The 18,660-nt window shown below is 44.0% G+C and overlaps 1 protein-coding gene across 2 annotated transcripts in view; it reads left to right on the top strand.

Moving 5' to 3' along the window:
* Positions 1-18,660, top strand: part of LOC106586046 (Krueppel-like factor 12) — a 166,381-nt gene that overhangs the window by 75,144 nt on the left and 72,577 nt on the right. Inside the window, exons 1-2 of one of the 2 annotated variants that reach the window (XM_014172862.2) lie at positions 7,736-7,861; positions 10,966-11,542. In XM_014172862.2, coding sequence (XP_014028337.1) covers positions 7,769-7,861; positions 10,966-11,542 — 670 coding nt within the window. In that variant the 5' untranslated portion in view covers positions 7,736-7,768. Of the gene's footprint in view, positions 1-7,735; positions 7,862-10,965; positions 11,543-18,660 lie in introns of those variants that run through there. The other variant, XM_045707797.1, reaches the window with a different exon arrangement.

The raw sequence follows: 18,660 nt of genomic DNA, 5'->3' as shown, positions 1-18,660 counted from the left end.
GTGCAGTTTTACTACGCGATACATTAAAAAAGCAGCTTAGACAGGATTACATACACATACTTACCAGCTACACATACTGAACAACTTAAAAAAGAGTTTACATTTAAACTTCTCCTGTGAAGTAGTGACCCACGACATACGCCTAGTTTCCTGAAATGGGTTACATATTAATGCCCATGAGTTTAAATTGAGATGTTCAATGAGCAGGTGTCCACATACTTTTTATTTATCTATCTTTTTTAATTTGTTTTATTTCACCATTATTTAACCAGGTAGGCCAGTTGAGAAAAAGTTCTCATTTACAACTGCGGCCTGGCTAAGATAAAGCAAAGCAGTGTGACAAAAACAACACAGAGTTACACATAAACAAACATACAGTCAATAATACAGTAGAAAAAGTCTATATACAGTGTGTGAAAATGAGGTAGGATAAGGAAGGTAAGGCAATAAATATGCCATGGTGGTGAAGTAATTACAATATAGCAATTAAACACAGGAATGGTAGATGTGAGGAATATGAATGTGCAAGTAGAGATACTGGGGTGCAAAGGAGCAAGATAAATAAATAAATAAATACAGTATAGGGATGAGGTAATTGGAAGGGCTATTTACAGATGGGCTATGTACAGGTCCAGTGATCTGTGAGCTGCTGTGACAGCTGGTGATTAAAGCTAGTGAAGGAGATATGTGTCTCCAGCTTCAGTGATTTTTGCAGTCTGTTCCAGTCATTGGCAGCACAGAACTGGAAGGAAAGGCAGCCAAAGGAAGAATTGGCTTTGGGGGTGACCAGTGAGATATACCTGCTTGAGCGTGTGCAACGGGTGGGTGCTGCTATAGTGACCAGTGAGCTGAGATAAGGCGGGGCTTTACCTAGCAGAGACTTGTAGATGACCTGGAGCCAGTGGGTTTGGCGACAGGTATGAAGCGAGTGCCAGCCAATGAGAGTGTACAGGTCGCAGTGGTGGGTAGTATATGGGGCTTTGGTGACAAAACAGATGGCACTGTGATAGACTGCATCCAATTTGTTGAGTAGAGTGTTGAAGGCTATTTTGTAAATTACATCGTCGAAGTTGAGGATCGGTAGGATGGTCAGTTTTACGAGGGAATGTTTGGCAACATGAGTGAAGGATGCTTTGTTGCGAAAAAGGAAGCCGATTCTAGATTAATTTTGGATTGGATATGCTTAATGTGAGTCTGGAAGGAGAGTTTACAGTCCAACCAGACACCTAGGTATTTGTAGTTGTCCACTTATTCTAATTCAGAACTGTCCAGAGTAGTGATGCTGGACGGGCGGGAGGGTGCAGGCAGCGATCGGTTGATGAGCATGCATTTAGTTTTACTTGCAATTAAGAGCATATGGAGGCCACGGAAGGAGAGTTGTATGGCATTGAAGCTCGTCTGGAATGTAGTTAACACAGTGTCCAAAGAAGGGCCAGAGGTATACAGAATGGTGTCGTCTACATAGAGGTGGATCAGAAAATCACCAGCAGCAAGAGTCAAATCAAATCAAATCAAATTTATATAGCCCTTCGTACATCAGCTGATATCTCAAAGTGCTGTACAGAAACCCAGCCTAAAACCCCAAACAGCAAGCAATGCATGTGAAAGAAGCACGGTGGCTAGGAAAAACTCCCTAGGAAAAACTCCCTAGAAAGGCCAAAAACCTAGGAAGAAACCTAGAGAGGAACCAGGCTATGAGGGGTGGCCAGTCCTCTTCTGGCTGTGCCGGGTGGATATTATAACAGAACATGGTCAAGATGTTAAAATGTTCATAAATGACCAGCATGGTCAAATAATAATAATCATAGTAGTTGTCGAGGGTGCAACAAGCACGTCCGGTGAACAGGTCAGGGTTCCATAGCCGCAGGCAGAACAGTTGAAACTGGAGCAGCAGCACGGCCAGGTGGACTGGGGACAGCATGGAGTCATCATTCCAGGTAGTCCTGAGGCATTGTCCTAAGGCTCCGGTCCTCCGAGAGAAAGAAAGAAAGAGAGAAAGAGAGAATTAGAGAGAGCATATTTCTATTCACACAGGACACCGGATAAGACAAGAGAAATACTCCAGATGTAACAGACTGACCCTAGCCCCCCGACACATAAACTACTGCAGCATAAATACTGGAGGCTGAGACAGGAGGGATCAGAAGACACTGTGGCCCCATCCGATGATACCCCCGGACAGGGCCAAACAGGCAGGATATAACCCCACCCACTTTGCCAAAGCAAGAGCAAGATCATTGATGTATACAGAGAAGAGAGTCGGACCGAGAATTGAACCCTGTGGCACCCCCAAAGAGACTGCCAGAGGTCCGGACAACAGGCCCTCCGATTTGACACACTGAACTCTGTCAGAGAAGTAATTGGTGAACCAGGCGAGGCAATCATTTGAGAAACCATGGCTGTTGAGTCTGCCGATAAGAATGTGGTGATTGACAGAGTCGAAAGCCTTGGCCAGGTCGATGAATATGGCTGCACAGTAATGTCTCTAATCGATGACGGTTATGATATCGTTTAAGACCTTGAGCGTGGATGAGGTGCGCCCATGACCAGCTCTGAAACCAGATTGCATAGCGGAGAAGGTACAGTGGGATTCAAAATGGTCAGTAATCTGTTAATTAACTTGGCTTTCGAAGACCTTAGAAAGGCAGTGTAGGATAGATATAGGTCTGTAGCAGTTTGGGTCCAGAGTGTCTGACCGCGGCAGCTTTCCAATCTTTGTGAATCTCAGACGATACAAAAGAGAGGTTGAACAGGCTAGTAATAGGGGTTGCAACGATTTCGGGAGATAATTTTAGAGAGGGTCCAGATTGTCTAGCCAGGTTAATTTGTAGAGGTCCAGATGTTGCAGCTCTTTCAGAACAACCGCTATCTGGATTTGGGTGAAGGAGAAATGGGGGAGGCTTGGGCGAGTTGCTGTGGGGTGTGCAGGTCTGTTGATCGGGGTAGGGGTAGCCAGGTGGAAAGCATGGCCAGCCGTAGAAAAATGCTTATTGAAATTCTCAATTATAGTGGACTTATCAGTGGTGACAGTGTTTCCTAGCCTCAATGCAGTGGGCAGCTGGGAGGAGGTGCTCTTATTCTCCATGGACTTTAAAGTGTCCCAGAACTTTTTTGAATTTGTGCTACAGGATGCAAATTTCTGCTTGAAAAAGCTAGCCTTAGCTTTCCTACTGCCTGTGTATATTGGTTCCTAACGTCCCTGAAAAGTTGCATATCATGGAGGCTATTCGATTCTAATGCAGAATGCAACAGGATGTTTTTGGTCTGGTCAACGGCAGTCAGGTCTGTTGAGAACCAAGGGCAATATCTGTTCCTGGTTCCTTTCTTTTTTTTATGGGGCATGCTTATTTAAGATGGCGAGGAAGGCACTTTTAATGAATAACCAGGCATCCTCTACTGACGGATGAGGTCAAAATCCTTCAAGGACTCCCCGGCCAGGTCGATTAGAAAGGCCTGCTCGCTGAAGTGGTCGTTTGACCGCAGACCCATTACGGATGCAGGCAATGAGTCAGTGATCGCTGAGATATTGGTTGAAAACAGCAGAGGTGTATTTGGAGGGCAAGTTGGTTAGGATGATATCTATGAGTGCCCGTGTTTACGGATTTGGGGTTGTACCTGGTGGGTTCATTGATCATTTGTGTGAGATTGAGGGCATCAAGCTTAGATTGTAGGATGGCCGGGGTGTTAAGCATGTGACAGTTTAGGTCACCTAGCAGCACGAGCTCTGAAGATAGATGGTGGGGCAATCAATTCACGTATGGTGTCCAGGGCACAGCTGGGGCAGAGGGTGGTTTATAGCAAGTGGCAACGGTGAGAGACTTGTTTCTGGAAAGGTGGCTTTTTAAAAGTAGAAGCTCGAATTGTTTGGGTACAGACCTGGATAGTAAGACAGAACTCTGCAGGCTATCTCTGCAGTAGATTGCAACACCGCCCCCATTTGGCAGTTCTATCTTGTCGGAAAATGTTATAGTTAGGAATGGAAATTTCAGGGTTTTTGGTGGTCTTCCTAAGCCAGGATTCAGACACGACTAGGACATCCGGGTTGGCAGAGTGTGCTAAAGCAGTGAATAAAACAAATTTAGGGAATTTGGCTAAGATGTATGTAAACTTCCGACTTCAACTGTAGGTACACACAGGGCCTGAGTTCGAGGCTAGGGCCTACAGATAAACAAAAAGAGGTAGAGTGTTAATGAACAGTCCAGCAGGCATCAGCTGTGTAGGCGAGGGATCATAGGGTCCAATGAGCAGCAATAGGTGAGTGTGGGAGCCGTTTTGTAGTTGCTACTACGCTAGGCGAGCGTGAGAGATGGGCCTTCGTCGACATTGCAATGGAAAGGGCAATTGAAATCACATCGTACAACTACGTCGGACGATTACATCGGACAATGACATCCCTCAGAAACACACAACTCTATGAGACCAGACTCAAGCTCCTAACATGGCAGTGGTGAGCTGGCTCTGCTAACAAAATGGCTGGGTAAGGAATCGTCACAACATGTAAAGGGGGTCCTCTCAGTGCACCTCAACGACCCAAGTGCAGCCCTGAAGAAGGCCTGGGACAGACTGAAGCAGTGGTATGGCTCATCAGTAGTCATAAAAACGGCACACTTCATGAAATTGGAAAGCTTCTCCAGAATTTCTAGCAAAGACTACAAGCTAATAGAATGCCTGCAAAAGAAGATGGAGACTTACCTGCTCTAACTTACCTGGACACTGCCCATAGTATTAGCTCTCTTCAGGAAAGATGGATTTCCCATGATTCAAGGTACAAAAATGAAAAAAAAACAGTGCTTTCCTCCATTCTTCTTCTTCACATAGTTCATATGTGATGAAGCAGGAACTATAAACGACCCGAGCTTTGCCCTTTCTAATAGTGGTGGCAGTGGATCTGCGAGAAGCGAATACCCAGCAATGAGGAACACAAGAACCTCTATATTGACCAGAGCAACCGCTCATTGGCAATATCAGACTTCTTCAATCTGCTCAGTATTCTGGGTAACCCATCTCCCAACTCTCTAAGGACCTGCGCTGGAGTCATGGAAACTGCAGGAAGAAAAGCGGGCGGCTTCCAGATCGAGGCAGTGAATGAAGCGGCAAGCCTTTCCTTCACTCATCGAATGCATTGAGATCCTCAATAACAGATCATAAATACCAACCCCAGTGGCAGCTCTCCACACCCCCAACCTCAATTCTGTGGCCACCCACATTCCCGAGCTTGATCAAAGTGCCCAGATTCCTCTTTTGCTAGGGAGAGACATCGTCAGAGGCAGCAAATCAATGGACTCAACTCTACTGGGTCCTAGTGTGTGAATGCGCCTGGGAAAGGCACACAAGCCAATCGTGAACAGCTTCAAAACAAATGTATTGGAGAACAGACTGCCCTCACTCCGTGTCAGAGCTACATTCATCTAAAAGAAAAGGTGAGCTACATTGGGGATCAACAGGATGGTTTCACCCATACATTCAAGAAAAGCCCTATTCACAAAGCAGCTGAAGACAAACTTGTACTCACAGTGTTTGACAGGACAGAGAAATACATTACATTTTTACATTTTAGCAGACGCTCTTATCCAGAGCGACTTACAGTAGTGAATACATACATTTCATTTTCATTTCATGCATTTTTTTTGTACTGGCCCTCCGTGGGAATCGAACCCACAACCCTGGCGTTGCACACACCATGCTCTACCAACTGAGCCACAGTCTTTTTTTAAAGAGTTCTACAAATACAAGACACACAGCTGGGTAGCTCCTCTCCCGTTCAGAGTACCCAGGCCACCTCTCCCGAACAACCCCACACAGGCGTTCACCCGTCTCACCTCTGTACGCTATAGCCTGGACAAGAAGCCCTAGATGAAAGAGCAGTTTGTCACCTTCATGGAGACGATATTCGTAAACAACCATGCAGAGCCAGCTCCTCCAATGAAAGACAGCAAAGAGTGTTGGTGCCTCTCGACTTTCGGGGTCTACCATCCACAAAAGACGGGTCAGATCATGGTGGTTTTCGACATCAGTGCGCAGCAGTATGGTCTCTCCCTCAACAACGTGCTGCTCACAGGCCCAGAACTAAACAACAGTCCTCTGGGAGTTCTCATCCACTTTAGAATAGAACCTGTAGCTAATGGCAGATATCCAACAGATGATTCATTGTTTCGTTGTGAGAGAAGATCACAGAATCTACCTGAGAGTCTATGGTACAGAGACAATGACGTCACAATATACATAATCGTTACAGGATGAAGCTCCACGTCTTCGGCAACAGCCCATCTCCTGCCGTCGCCATCTACAAGCTCAGGTGAACCGCTCAAGAAGGTGAGCAAGACCACGTAGCAGACTCTCGACAGTTCGTTGAGAGACATTTCTATGTGGATGATGGGCTCAAGTCTCTGCCCATCGACCTGCTACGGAGAACACAAGCATCACTCGCGTAGTCAAACCTACGACTGCACAACATTTTATCAAACAGTGTGACTATAATGGAGGCATTTCCCCCAGAAGACCATGCCAAGGACGTAAAAGATTTAGGCCTCGGAGGAAAAACCACACCATTGCAACGCAGTCTTGATTTATGATGGGAAATAGCAATAGACACCTTCACATTTGGAGTATCAGTGAGCAGGAAACCATTCACACAATGTGGAGTCCTGTCAAAGGTAAACAACCTCTTCGACCCTTTCAGCCTGGACAGGGCAGAGCCATACTGCGGGAACGCTCCTCAGAAACTTGTGATTAGGATTCCCCAAAGAAAAGCTGAAAGAATGGGAAGCATGGAGGGACTCACTAAAGGATCTGATGCAGCATATTCCACGCACCTACACTAAGAACTCCCTCTCAATGTTTGTGTTTTCAGATCCAACAAAGCCATCGGTGCAGTGGCGTACATCAGAGCCGCTGATGAAGATGTACAAAGTGAAGTGGACTTTGTTTTGGGAAAAGCCAAGTTAACCCCTCAATCTGAGCCTACCATACCCCGCCTCTAACTATGTGGAGAAGTGTTGGCAGTAGAAATGGCAGAGCTCATCCTAGAAGAAATAGACCTCTAACCAGACATTGTTAACTTCTACTGCGACAGTAAAGTAGTCTTGGGATACATATACAATGAGACTAAACGCTTCTACGTGTATGTGCACAACATAGTCTGTCAATCAACACACCTGGAGCAGTGGCACTACGCGCCCACAGAATACAATCTCACCGACCACGCCTCACCAGTACATCATGGTTCACGGGACCAGCGTTCCTGGACAAAGCTAACCTAGCTCACCAGAGACACAAGTTTCCCTCGAGCTGGTCAGTCCATACTTGGATGGTGAAATCTGCCCCCAGGTGACAAGCTACATCACTCAAGTCAAAGACAAACCACTCACCTCAGAGTGCTTCGAGCTCTTCTCCACCTGGAAATCCCTACTGAGAGCTCATTCTTCATTCATGTTGCTCGCTCTCTCAAGCCAGACACGATGGGCCAGCTGAACAAATGCAGAGGTTGGCATCAGTTCAGGTGCGCAAAGTGGAACTCAAGATTACTGCTCAGGGTACCGCCAAGAAGTTCCTGAGACACGTCTCAGAGGTCATACTCCTTTTAGCCAAAGAAGACTGGGGGTTTGCTAGTCTTTGAGTTATGTGTGTAACGTTAATTAATAGTGGCCTCTTTCTGATGCCAGACAGGGAGTATTCTGCTTTCTGGTGCCATACAGTGGCTGTTTTGTGTAGCTGCAGCTAACGTGTGCTATGCTGTGCTACTTCTTTGTTGGTGGTAAAACAGGAAATTATGCAGTTCAGTCTCATTGTTGGAAAAGAGCGATGTAATACTGCTGTTTATCTTCTACCAAACTTCTTGTTAAGCCTTCATAAAGCATTGCCTGTAAGTACAAATCATTTCTAAGATGTTCATCTTTTAGTATTGTAAGTCTTTTCTGCAGGTCATGTTTTTCATGTTCCCTTGCTAGCCTAGCCTGCCTGTTAAGTGCTGTTTTGCAGCTAGCTTCTCTCTACATGTGATTTCTATTCACACTTAAGTTAGCATACATGTTATTTAGATACTAATCCTGGTTGGAACTATATTCAAGCAGGATACGTATGTTTTCTATGTACAGTGTTGGTCAAGTATTGTATTGTTCACTATGCGACTATGAAACATTGGTTAAACTGTTGTGCATTTATATTGCCTTTTAGTCTGTGCTGCTCCAATAATTTCATTTTTCTATATTGTTACAGTTTTACACCATTTCAGCTATGAACTGGAGGTTTATGGAAAGCATATCCCTGACTCTGGCTCTTGATTGGAGTTTGGCTGTCTGTCAAATGATGGTTTCACACACCTTAAGGAGTGTTTTACCTTCAAATAATGAGGCATGTCATACCTTGCTTTAAAGTAGTCTTGTGAAAATCTATCTGTAGAAACATGGAGGCAGTTATTTTATAAAACTTCCTCATGCCATTAACCAGCATTTCTCTCCTGTTCTATTGGTTTTCATATAAACTTTATTTTGTTGTCAACAAGCCAAAAGCACAATCTTAGTAATAGTCGCCACCCATCATAGTTGTTGGTATTAGATTCCCCCTATTTCTAAATTTCTAACAGAGATTTTAATCTCTGTTACAGCTGCTCGCTTATTAAGGTTTATAATGGTGTTTTCCGCTAATTGCTTCGGCAAATGTTTGAAAATTACATTTTATTAGCTGCTTCATAACAGGAGTAGCATGTTCAATAATAGGCTATAGACTTTTGAACTGTAAGACGATAGCCTTGCTATTGTTGCAGGTTTCCATTAAACGCTTCATGAAAAATGTCCGGTGCATGCATAGTATCAGAGAGGAATAGGCAAAGCGAGAGGTTTCACTCTCACCAAAATCTCTCCGAAATAAGCTCAATACATTTCTATGGGCATATTTTGGGACTAAGCTTGCCTCCTGCCTTCCCGCCTTGGGTGGGCAGAAAAATAAGCATTGTGTCATTATATACAGATCTCTAATAGTATTTTCTGTTGGCCACATCATTTTACTGTTTGGAAAGGATTTAACCATTTGTTGACCGGTTATTAATGAGGGTTGGTTCGTCGGGAGCAAAATTTACTGAAACATGCATTCTAAACACAACAAAATGTGGAATAAGTCAATGGGGATGAGTACTTTCTGAAGGCATTGTATTGGTGCATATAGAAATCCAAATAATTATATGTACAGTGGGGAGAACAAATATTTGATACTCTGCCAATTTTGCAGGTTTTCCTACTTACAAAGCATGTAGAGGTCTGTAATTTTTTATCATAGGTACACTTCAACTGTGAGAGACGGAATAAAAAACAAAAATCCAGAAAATTACATTGTATGATTTTTAAATAATTCATTTGCATTTTATTGCATTGACATAAGTATTTGATCAACTACCAACCAGTATGAATTCCGGCTCTCACAGACCTGTTCGTTTTTCTTTAAGAAGCCCTCCTGTTCTCCACTCATTACCTGTATTAACTGCACCTGTTTGAACTTGTTACCTGTATAAAAGACACCTGTCCACACACTCAATCAAACAGACTCCAACCTCTCCACAATGGCCAAGACCAGAGAGCTGTGTAAGGACATCAGGGATAAAATTGTAGACCTGCACAAGGCTGGGATGGGCTACAGGACAATAGGCAAGCAGCTTGGTGAGAAGGCAACAACTGTTGGCGCAATTATTAGAAAATGGAAGAAGTTCAAGATGACTGTCAATCACCCTCGATCTGGGGCTCCATGCAAGATCTCACCTCATGGGGCATCAATGATCATGAGGAAGGTGAGGGATCAGCCCAGAACTACACGGCAGGTCCTGGTCAATGACCTGAAGAGAGCTGGGACCACAGTCTCAAAGAAAACCATTAGTAACACACTACGACATCATGGATTAAAATACTGCAGCACACGCAAGGTCCCCCTGCTCAAGCCAGCGCATGTCCAGGCCCGTCTGAAGTTTGCCAATGACCATCTGGATGATCCAGAGGAGGAATGAGAGAAGGTCATGTGGTCTGATGAGTCAAAAATAGAGCTTTTTGGTCTAAACTCCACTCGCCGTGTTTGGAGGAAGAAGAAGGATGAGTACAACCCCAAGAACACCATCCCAACCGTGAAGCATGGAGGTGGAAACATAATTCTTTGGGGACGCTTTTCTGCAAAGGGGACAGGACGACTGCACCGTATTGAGGGGAGGATGGATGGGGCCATGTATCGCGATCTTGGCCATCAACCTCCTTCCCTCAGTAAGAGCATTGAAGATGGGTCGTGGCTGGGTCTTCCAGCATGACAACGACCTGAAACACACAGCCAGAGCAACTAAGGAGTGGCTCCGTAAGAAGCATCTCAAGGTCCTGGAGTGGCCTAGCCAGTCTCCAGACCTGAACCTAATAGAAAATCTTTGGAGGGAGCTGAAAGTCCGTATTGCCCAGCGACAGCCCCGAAACCTGAAGGATCTGGAGAAGGTCTGTATGGAGGAGTGGGCCAAAATCCCTGCTGCAGTGTGTGCAAACCTGGTCAAGAACTACAGGAAACGTATGATCTCTGTAATTGCAAACAAAGGTTTCTGTACCAAATATTAAGTTCTGCTTTTCTGATGTATCAAATACTTATGTCATGCAATAAAATGCAAATTAATTACTTAAAAATCATACAATGTGATTTTCTGGATTTTTGTTTTAGATTCCGTCTCTCACAGTTGAAGTGTACCTATGATAAAAATTTCAGACCTCTACATGCTTTGTAAGTAGGAAACACTGCCGATTTTGCAACTTATCAAATACTTGTTCTCCCCACTGTATATCATAGAGAACATGGATGTTTTAACAGGTTTCTTTTCCTCCTTCAATCCCCCAAAGATCAAAAGTGTGTCTCTTGGCAGAGTTTTGTGGTATGCATACCAAAGCCACAAGCATCACATGACTAATATAGATGTTGAATCATTGATCTGATTTGTGTCTCTCTTCTCCTCTCTAGTCCCCCAAAGTACACCGCTACCCCACGATGGACGCTGTCCCCCTCCTCCTGAGCAAAGTCAAATCTGAACCTCCTGAGGACCTGCTCTCCCATGACCCCCATTTCCAGACGCAGACCGAGCCTGTCGACCTGTCAATCAACAAGCCACGCCCCTCCCCCCCATCCATCACCTCCACCGCTTCTCCTGTTACTTCCGCTTTCTCTCCGTCCTCCATTTCTTCTTTATCATCATCATCCTCCTCTCCGTCTGTCATCACATCTGCCTCATCTGTGCTCACACCCGGGCCCCTGGTGGCCCCTGGAGCTGGGGTCCAGGGTCATCATCATCAGCAGCAGTTTTTGCACATCCTGCACCCTGTGCCGCCTCCACCTTCCAGCCCCTTGAACCTGGGAGGGGTACAGGGCATAGGAGGAGGAGTAGGGGGAAAGATGGGGGGCCACCACCTGCATCGTATCCCTGTAGTGGTACAGTCACTGCCCCTCATGTACACCACGGCCGTGCGCTCGTCCTCCAGCCTCCACAACAATGCCATCATGCTACCTCTGCTGGACAATCATAAGAGCCACCATAGCAAAGGTGAGACAAAAAGCAGGCTTGGTCTGTCTGTCTCTTTTCCTCTTTTCTCTCTCTCTTTATATACTGTATACACTGAACAAAACTATGAACGCAACATGTAAAAATGTCAAAGACTTTACTGAGTTACAGTTCCTGTAAGGAAATCAGTCAATTGAAATTAATTCATTAGGCCCTAATCTATGGATTCCACATGACTGGGAATGCAGATATGCATCTGTTGGTCACAGATTACTTTATTTTTTAAGTAGGGGTGTGAATAAAAAAAACAGTATCTGGTGTGACCACCATTTGCCTCATGCAATGCGACACATCTCCTTCACATAGAGTTGATCAGGCTGTTGATTGTGGCCTTTGGAATGTTCAACCACACCTCTTCAATGGCTGTGCCAAGTTGCTGGATATTGTCGGGAACTGCATCACGATGTTGTACACATCCAGAGCATTCCAAATATGCTCAATGGGTGACATGTCTGGTGAGTATGCAGGCCATGGGAGAACTGGCATATTTTCAGCTTTCAGGACTTGTGTATAGATCCTTGCGATAATGGGCCGTGCATTATCATGCTGAAACATGAGGTGATGGCGGCGGATGAATGGCATGACAATGGGCCTCAGGACCTCGCCACGGTAGCTCTGTGCATTCAAATTGCAATTGATAAAATGCAATTGTGTTCATTGTCCGTAGCTTATGCCTGCCCATATCAAAACCCACCACCACTATGGGCCACTGTTCACAACGTTGACATCAGCAAACAGCCATACACGCTGTGCCAGTGACCATCGGAGGTGATCATTTTCCCACTGAAGTGGGTTACGACGCTGAACAGCACTCTGGTCAAGCCCCGATGAGGATGACGAGCACTCAGATGAGCTTCTCTAAAATGGTTTCTGAGAATTTGTGCAGAAATTCTTTAGGTTGTGCAAACCAAAGAATGGTGGCTGGTCTCACACCATCCCGCAGGTGAAGAAGCCGGATGTGGAGGTCCTGGCCTGGCGTGGTTACACGGGGTCTGCGGTTGTGAGCCTGGTTGGACGTACTGCCTAATTCTCTAAAACAACGTTGGAGGCGACTTATTGTAGAGCAATTAGCATGCAATTCTCTGACAACAGCTCTGGTGGACATTCCCGCAGTCAGCATGCATATTGCATGCTCCCTCAACTTGAGATATCTGTGGCATTGTGTTTTTGAGTGGCCTGTTTAATCAGCTTCTTGATATGCCACACCTGTCAGGTGGATGAATTATCTTGGCAAAGGAGAATGCTCACTAACAGGGATGTAATCAAATGTGTGCACAGAATTTAAGGGAAATGAGCTCCTTGTGCATATGGACAATTTCTGGGATATTTTATTTCTGCTCATGAAACATGGGACCAACACTAGATGTTGTGTTTATATTTTTGTTCAGTGGTGAATACTCCAAATACAGTACCAGTCAAAAGTTTGGACACACCTACTCATTCAAGGGTTTTTGTTTATTTTTACTATTTTCTACATTGTAGAATAACAGTGAAGACATCAAAACTATGAAATAATGCAAATGGAGTCATGTAGTAACCAAGAAAGTGTTAAACAAATTAAAATATATTTTAGATTCTTCAAAGTAGCCACTCTTTGCAAACTCTTGGCATTCTCTCAACCAGCTTCACTTGGAATGCTTTTCCAATGGTCTTGAAGGAGTTCCCACATATGCTGAGCACTTGTTGGCTGCTTTTCCTTCACTCTGCAGTCCAACTCATCCCAAATCACCTCAATTGAGTTGAGTTTTTTGTATTTGTCCTTTATTTAACTAGGCAAGTCAGTTTAGAACAAATTCTTATTTTCAATGATGGCCTAGGAACAGTGGATTAACTGCCTTGTTGACAGATTTTTACCTTGTCAGCTCGAGGATTCGATCTTGCAACCATTTGGTTACTAGCCCAACACTCTAACCACTAGGCTACCTGCCGCCAAGGTTGGGTGATTGTGGAGGCCAGGTCATCTAATGCAGCACTCCATCACTCTCCTTCTTGGTTAATTAGCCCTAACACAGCCTGGAGGTGTGTTGGGTCATTGTCCTGTTGAAAAACAAATGATAGTCCCACTAAGCGCAAACCAGATGGGATGGCGTATCGCTGTAGAAGCCATGCTGGTTAAGTGTGCCTTAAATTCTGGTTAAGTGTGCCTTGAGTCACCAGAAAAGCACCTCCCCGCCATCACACTTCCTCCTCCATGCTTCACGGTGGGAACTACACATGCGGCGATCATCCGTTCACCTACTCTGCGTCTCACAAAGACACGGCGGTTGGAAAAAAAATCTCACATTTGGACTCATCAGACCAAAGGACAGATTTCCGCCGGTCTAATGTCCATTGCTTGTGTTTCTTGCAAAGCTTTCATCAAAGCAAGGGTGGCTACTTTTAAGAATCTCAAATATAAAATATTTTGATTTGTTTAACACTTTTTTAGTCACTACATGATTCCGTCTGTTATTTCATAGTTTTGATAGTAAATAGTAAAAACAAAGAGAACCCCTTGATATATATATAAGTATTCAGACCTCTTGACTTTTTCCACATTGTGTTACATTACACCCTTATTCTAAAATGGATTATATCGTTTTTCCCGCCCAATTCAATCTACACACAATACTCCATATTAGATTTTTTCTGCAAATGTATAAAACAAAAAACAGATATCACATTTACATAAGTATTCAGACCCTTTATTCAGTACTTTGTTGAAGCACCTTTGGCAGCAATTACAGCCTCAAGTCTTCCTGGGTATGACGCTAGAAGCTTGGTACACCTGTATTTGTCCCATTTCTCTCTGCATATCCTTTCATGCTCTGTCAGATTGAATGGGGAGTGTCGCTGCACAGATATTTTCAGTTCTCTCCAGAGATGTTTGATCAGGTTCAAGTCCAGGTTCTGGCTGGGCCATTCAAGGACATTCAGAGACTTGTCCCGAAGCCACTCCTGCATTGTCTTGACTGTGTACTTAGGGTCGTTGACCTGTTGGAAGATGAAACTTCACCCCAGTCTGAGGTCCTGAGTGTTTTTGAGCAGGTTTTCATCAAGGATCTCTCTGTACTTTGCTCTGTTCATCTTTGCCTCGATCTTGACTTGTATCCCAGTAACTGCCTCTGAAAAACATCCCCACAGCATGATGCTGCCACCACCATGCTTCACCGGATGGTGCCAGGTTTCCTCCAGACGTGTAGCTTGGCATTCAGAGAGTTCAATCTTGGTTTCATCAGACCAGAAAATCTTGTTTCTCATGGTCTGAGTCCTTTAGGTGCCTTTTGGCAAACTCCAAGCAGGCTGTCATGTGCCTTTTACTGAGGGGTGGCTTCCTTCTAGCCACTCTACCATAAAGGCTTGATTCTTGGAGTGATGGTTGTCCTCCTGGAAGGTTCTCCCATCTCCACAGAAGAACTACAGAGCTCTGTCAGAGTGACCATCGGGTTCTTGGTCACCTCCCTGATCAAGGCCCCTCTCCCCCGATTGCTCAGTATGGCCGGGCGGCCAGCTGGTTCCAAGACTGCCAAATGCCTATGTAGACCCAATCCACTTCTCTTCAAAATAAGTTAATAAATATAGTCCAGTTTGTAACATTCTTCATGAAATTGGCTTGTAAAATAAGTGTAATTTAAAATAAAGTAGGCTTTGAAATTATGTTTACTTTTTTTAAATTGCTAATTTTAATGAGCAAAAATACCAACTAATCTCAAAATGTATAGGTAGATGCAAAAATATGACTTTGGCCTTAAAGGCACACAAGAGTTATGGGCTATGGGAGTGATACCCAGAGAGAGAAATAGGATATACAATGTAATAGTACGGGACAGAAGGAAAATAAATGAGACCAAGGTTTACATATTCCTTACACTAGGATTCCCCTCTTAGTACTAAGAACAACTACACCACAAATGGCGACAAGAATTTTGTGGATTTAGTTTGAACCCTTACATTGTTTTTCATTAGTTTATTCTGACAAATTATGGAAATGTCAGTTTGCCACAAACTGTTCCAGCTAACTATCAAGCTAATAACATATTAGCCACAAACTGGGAGAAGTGGCTGAAACATTAAGAAAATGTCCTGTTAGCATTGAACATCAAATATAATGCATGGGAACATGCCATGCTACTCCGCTATTGTGGGGAGCAACTTTTTTATATTTTTTTCTACACTTCCAAACATATCTAAAACTGTACTGACTCAATGTTTTTCACCAATGACAAATTGATATTTTTAGGTCTACAAATTCAGACAAACTGTTCAATCCGAAACTGAAACAATTGGTGAATACTATGTTTGCCTGCGTACATTTGCTGCTTCCTATGAATTTCCTGATGCTGACATTAGAAGGCAGATTGTTCAAAGTTTCTCATCGAACAAACTGAGGAGATATGCTCTCAGACCATATAATGACTCTCACTAGGCTCCTGGAAATAGCTTGAATAAATGAAGTATCAGAAATACAAGCACAGGAAATGGAAAAACATCCTGGTACTACCCAGAATAGATCGCAAGGGCCAGCAAACTCAACAATCCAGGACTGCACCCACTACTGCACGTCGGTGCATATGCATTTAACTGTGGCGGTTCATTCCCTCACCAAGGAGCGTGCCCTGCAAATGGCCACATGCTACAACTGTGGGAAAATAAATTATTTTGCAAAAGTATTTCGCACCACAAACTGCACATTCACTTGTGCCTGAAGATACCAAAAACACACTTAACCCTGATGATGAAAGCCCAAATATATATTTACACTGGTAGATCCAACCATTGCTACTCCTACTGCAGAACCCAGGCAAACATCCAGGTAAATGGATCACTGTCGGATGTCTTGGAAGACACAGGCGCCTCTGTGAATGTCATGGACCTTTGCACATTTTAGCCTTTGCCAGGGCCACCAGTTATACAAAACTACATCAATCAAGATCTTTACCTATGTCTCAAACACAGATTTGCCCATGCATGGACAGTTTCACTCACAAATCTGCTTCAGAGGCAAGACACTCACAAAGACTTTCTATGTTCTTGATAAGACAGCAGTTCCTGTCATAAATTGCCAGACTGCAATTGCGTTTGACTTAGTACTCCCGGTCAACAGTGTAGATAGACACTTCTATGACACATACCCTGATGTTTTAAATGGCATTGGATAGTTAAAGGGTCACAAATGTAAGCTCCACATTGAAAGTCTGTGCAACTCATAGCGCAGCAACACAGACGCATCCCATTCCACATTAGAAAACTAGTGGAGAAGGAACTGGAGGAGCTCAAATGGGTTGAAGGTACCATGCCCTAGGTCTCACCCATAATTGTAGTTCCCAAACCAAAGCATCCTGGCAAAATCAGAGTGTGTGTGGATATGAGACGTCCAAATCAGGCTGTCAAACGTGAGAGTCACCTCACGCAAATGGTTAACAACATGATAGCAGACCTAAATTGTGCAAAAGTCTCCTCAAAACTCGACCTGACAGCGGGGTACCAACTTCACCTGCATCTGCTACATCACCACTTTCACAACTCACGGTGGCCTGTGGCGCTACAAACACCTCAACTTCGGGATATCCTCAGTTGTGGAAATATTTCAAAACATGGTCTCAGGTGTTCTGAACGTCAGCGATGACATGCTGGTTTTTGTCTCAACAAAACTAGAATATGATGAGCGTTTGGAGAAAGTCCTCATATGGCTACGGGACTGCAACTTGACTGTCAATGCTGCCACGTGTGAGTTCAACAAAACAACAGTGGAATTCTTCGGCTATGTGTTTTCTGCAGATAGCATATCTGCTGACCACAAAAGGTTGCAGCAATCAAATAGACCACAGCTCCTCAGAACCCAGAGCTTCTTATGCCTTGTGACTGACTAATTGTGGGTGTTTCATTCCAGACCTGGCCACCAGGAAACAACCCCTCAGAGAACTCACAAAGAAGGGTTGGGGTTAGGCTAACCCTTTTTAGGGTACTAAAAAATTGTCTGAAAAACAGACTCAGCAGTGACACAGTCATGGCCTACTTCAATCAAACAAAAGACACTGATATCGTGGTGGATGCCAGCCCAGTGGGTCTTGGCGCAGTCTTAACCCAGATTGGCTCGGGTGGAAAAACGCACATATATGGAGCAATGATATTCACCGATGGATAGGGAGGCACTAGGAATAATCTGAGGTTGCCTTCATTTTCAGCTCTACATAGTCGGACACACCTTCACGTTACTGACAACAAACAGCTTGTGCGTATCTTTCAACAAACCCTCGTCCTCCCCTCCACAAAGAATAGAAATATGGTTGCTGAAACTTCAAAACTTCACATTCTCTATGGTCTACAAGGGTAGATCTGGCAACCCAGCTGATAACAGTCTGAACCATGTCTACTCAGAGTAATCAATGGTGTTAGAACAGAACAATGGCACACCTTTCTGGAACACACAGCTGACCTACAGTTGAAGTCAGAAGTTTAAATACACTTAGGTTGGAGTCATTAAAACTCGTTTTTCAACCACTCCACAAATTTCTTGTTAACAAACTATAGTTTTGGCAAGTCGGTTAGGACATCTACTTTGTGCATGACACAAGTAATTTTTCCAACAATTGTTTACAGACAGAATATTTCACATATAATTCACTGTATCACAAATCCAGTGGGCCAGAAGTTTACACACACTAAGTTGACTGTGCCTTTAAACACCTTGGGAAATTCCAGAACATTATGTAATGGCTTTAGAAGCTTCTGATAGGCTAATTGACAACACTTGAGTCAATTGGAGTCAATTGGAGGTGTACCTGTGGATGTATTTGAAGGCCTACCTTCAAACTCAGTGCCTCTTTGCTTGACATCATGGGAAAATCAAAAGAAATCAGCCGAGACAAGTCTGGTTCATCCTTGGGAGCAATTTCCAAACACCTGAAGGTACCACGTTCATCTGTACAAACAATAGTACGCAAATATAAACACCAAGGGACCACGCAGCCGTCATACCGCTTGTCTCCTATAGATTAACGTACAATGGTTCGAAAAGTGCAAATCAATCTCAGAACAACAGCAAAGGACCTTGTGAAGATGCTGGAGGAAACAGGTACAAAATGATCTATATCCACAATAAAACGAGTCCTATATCGACA

Source organism: Salmo salar, chromosome ssa25 (assembly GCF_905237065.1).
Source record: "Salmo salar chromosome ssa25, Ssal_v3.1, whole genome shotgun sequence".
Classification (NCBI taxonomy): Eukaryota; Metazoa; Chordata; class Actinopteri; order Salmoniformes; family Salmonidae; genus Salmo; species Salmo salar.
This window is presented reverse-complemented; position numbering and strand designations above follow the sequence as displayed.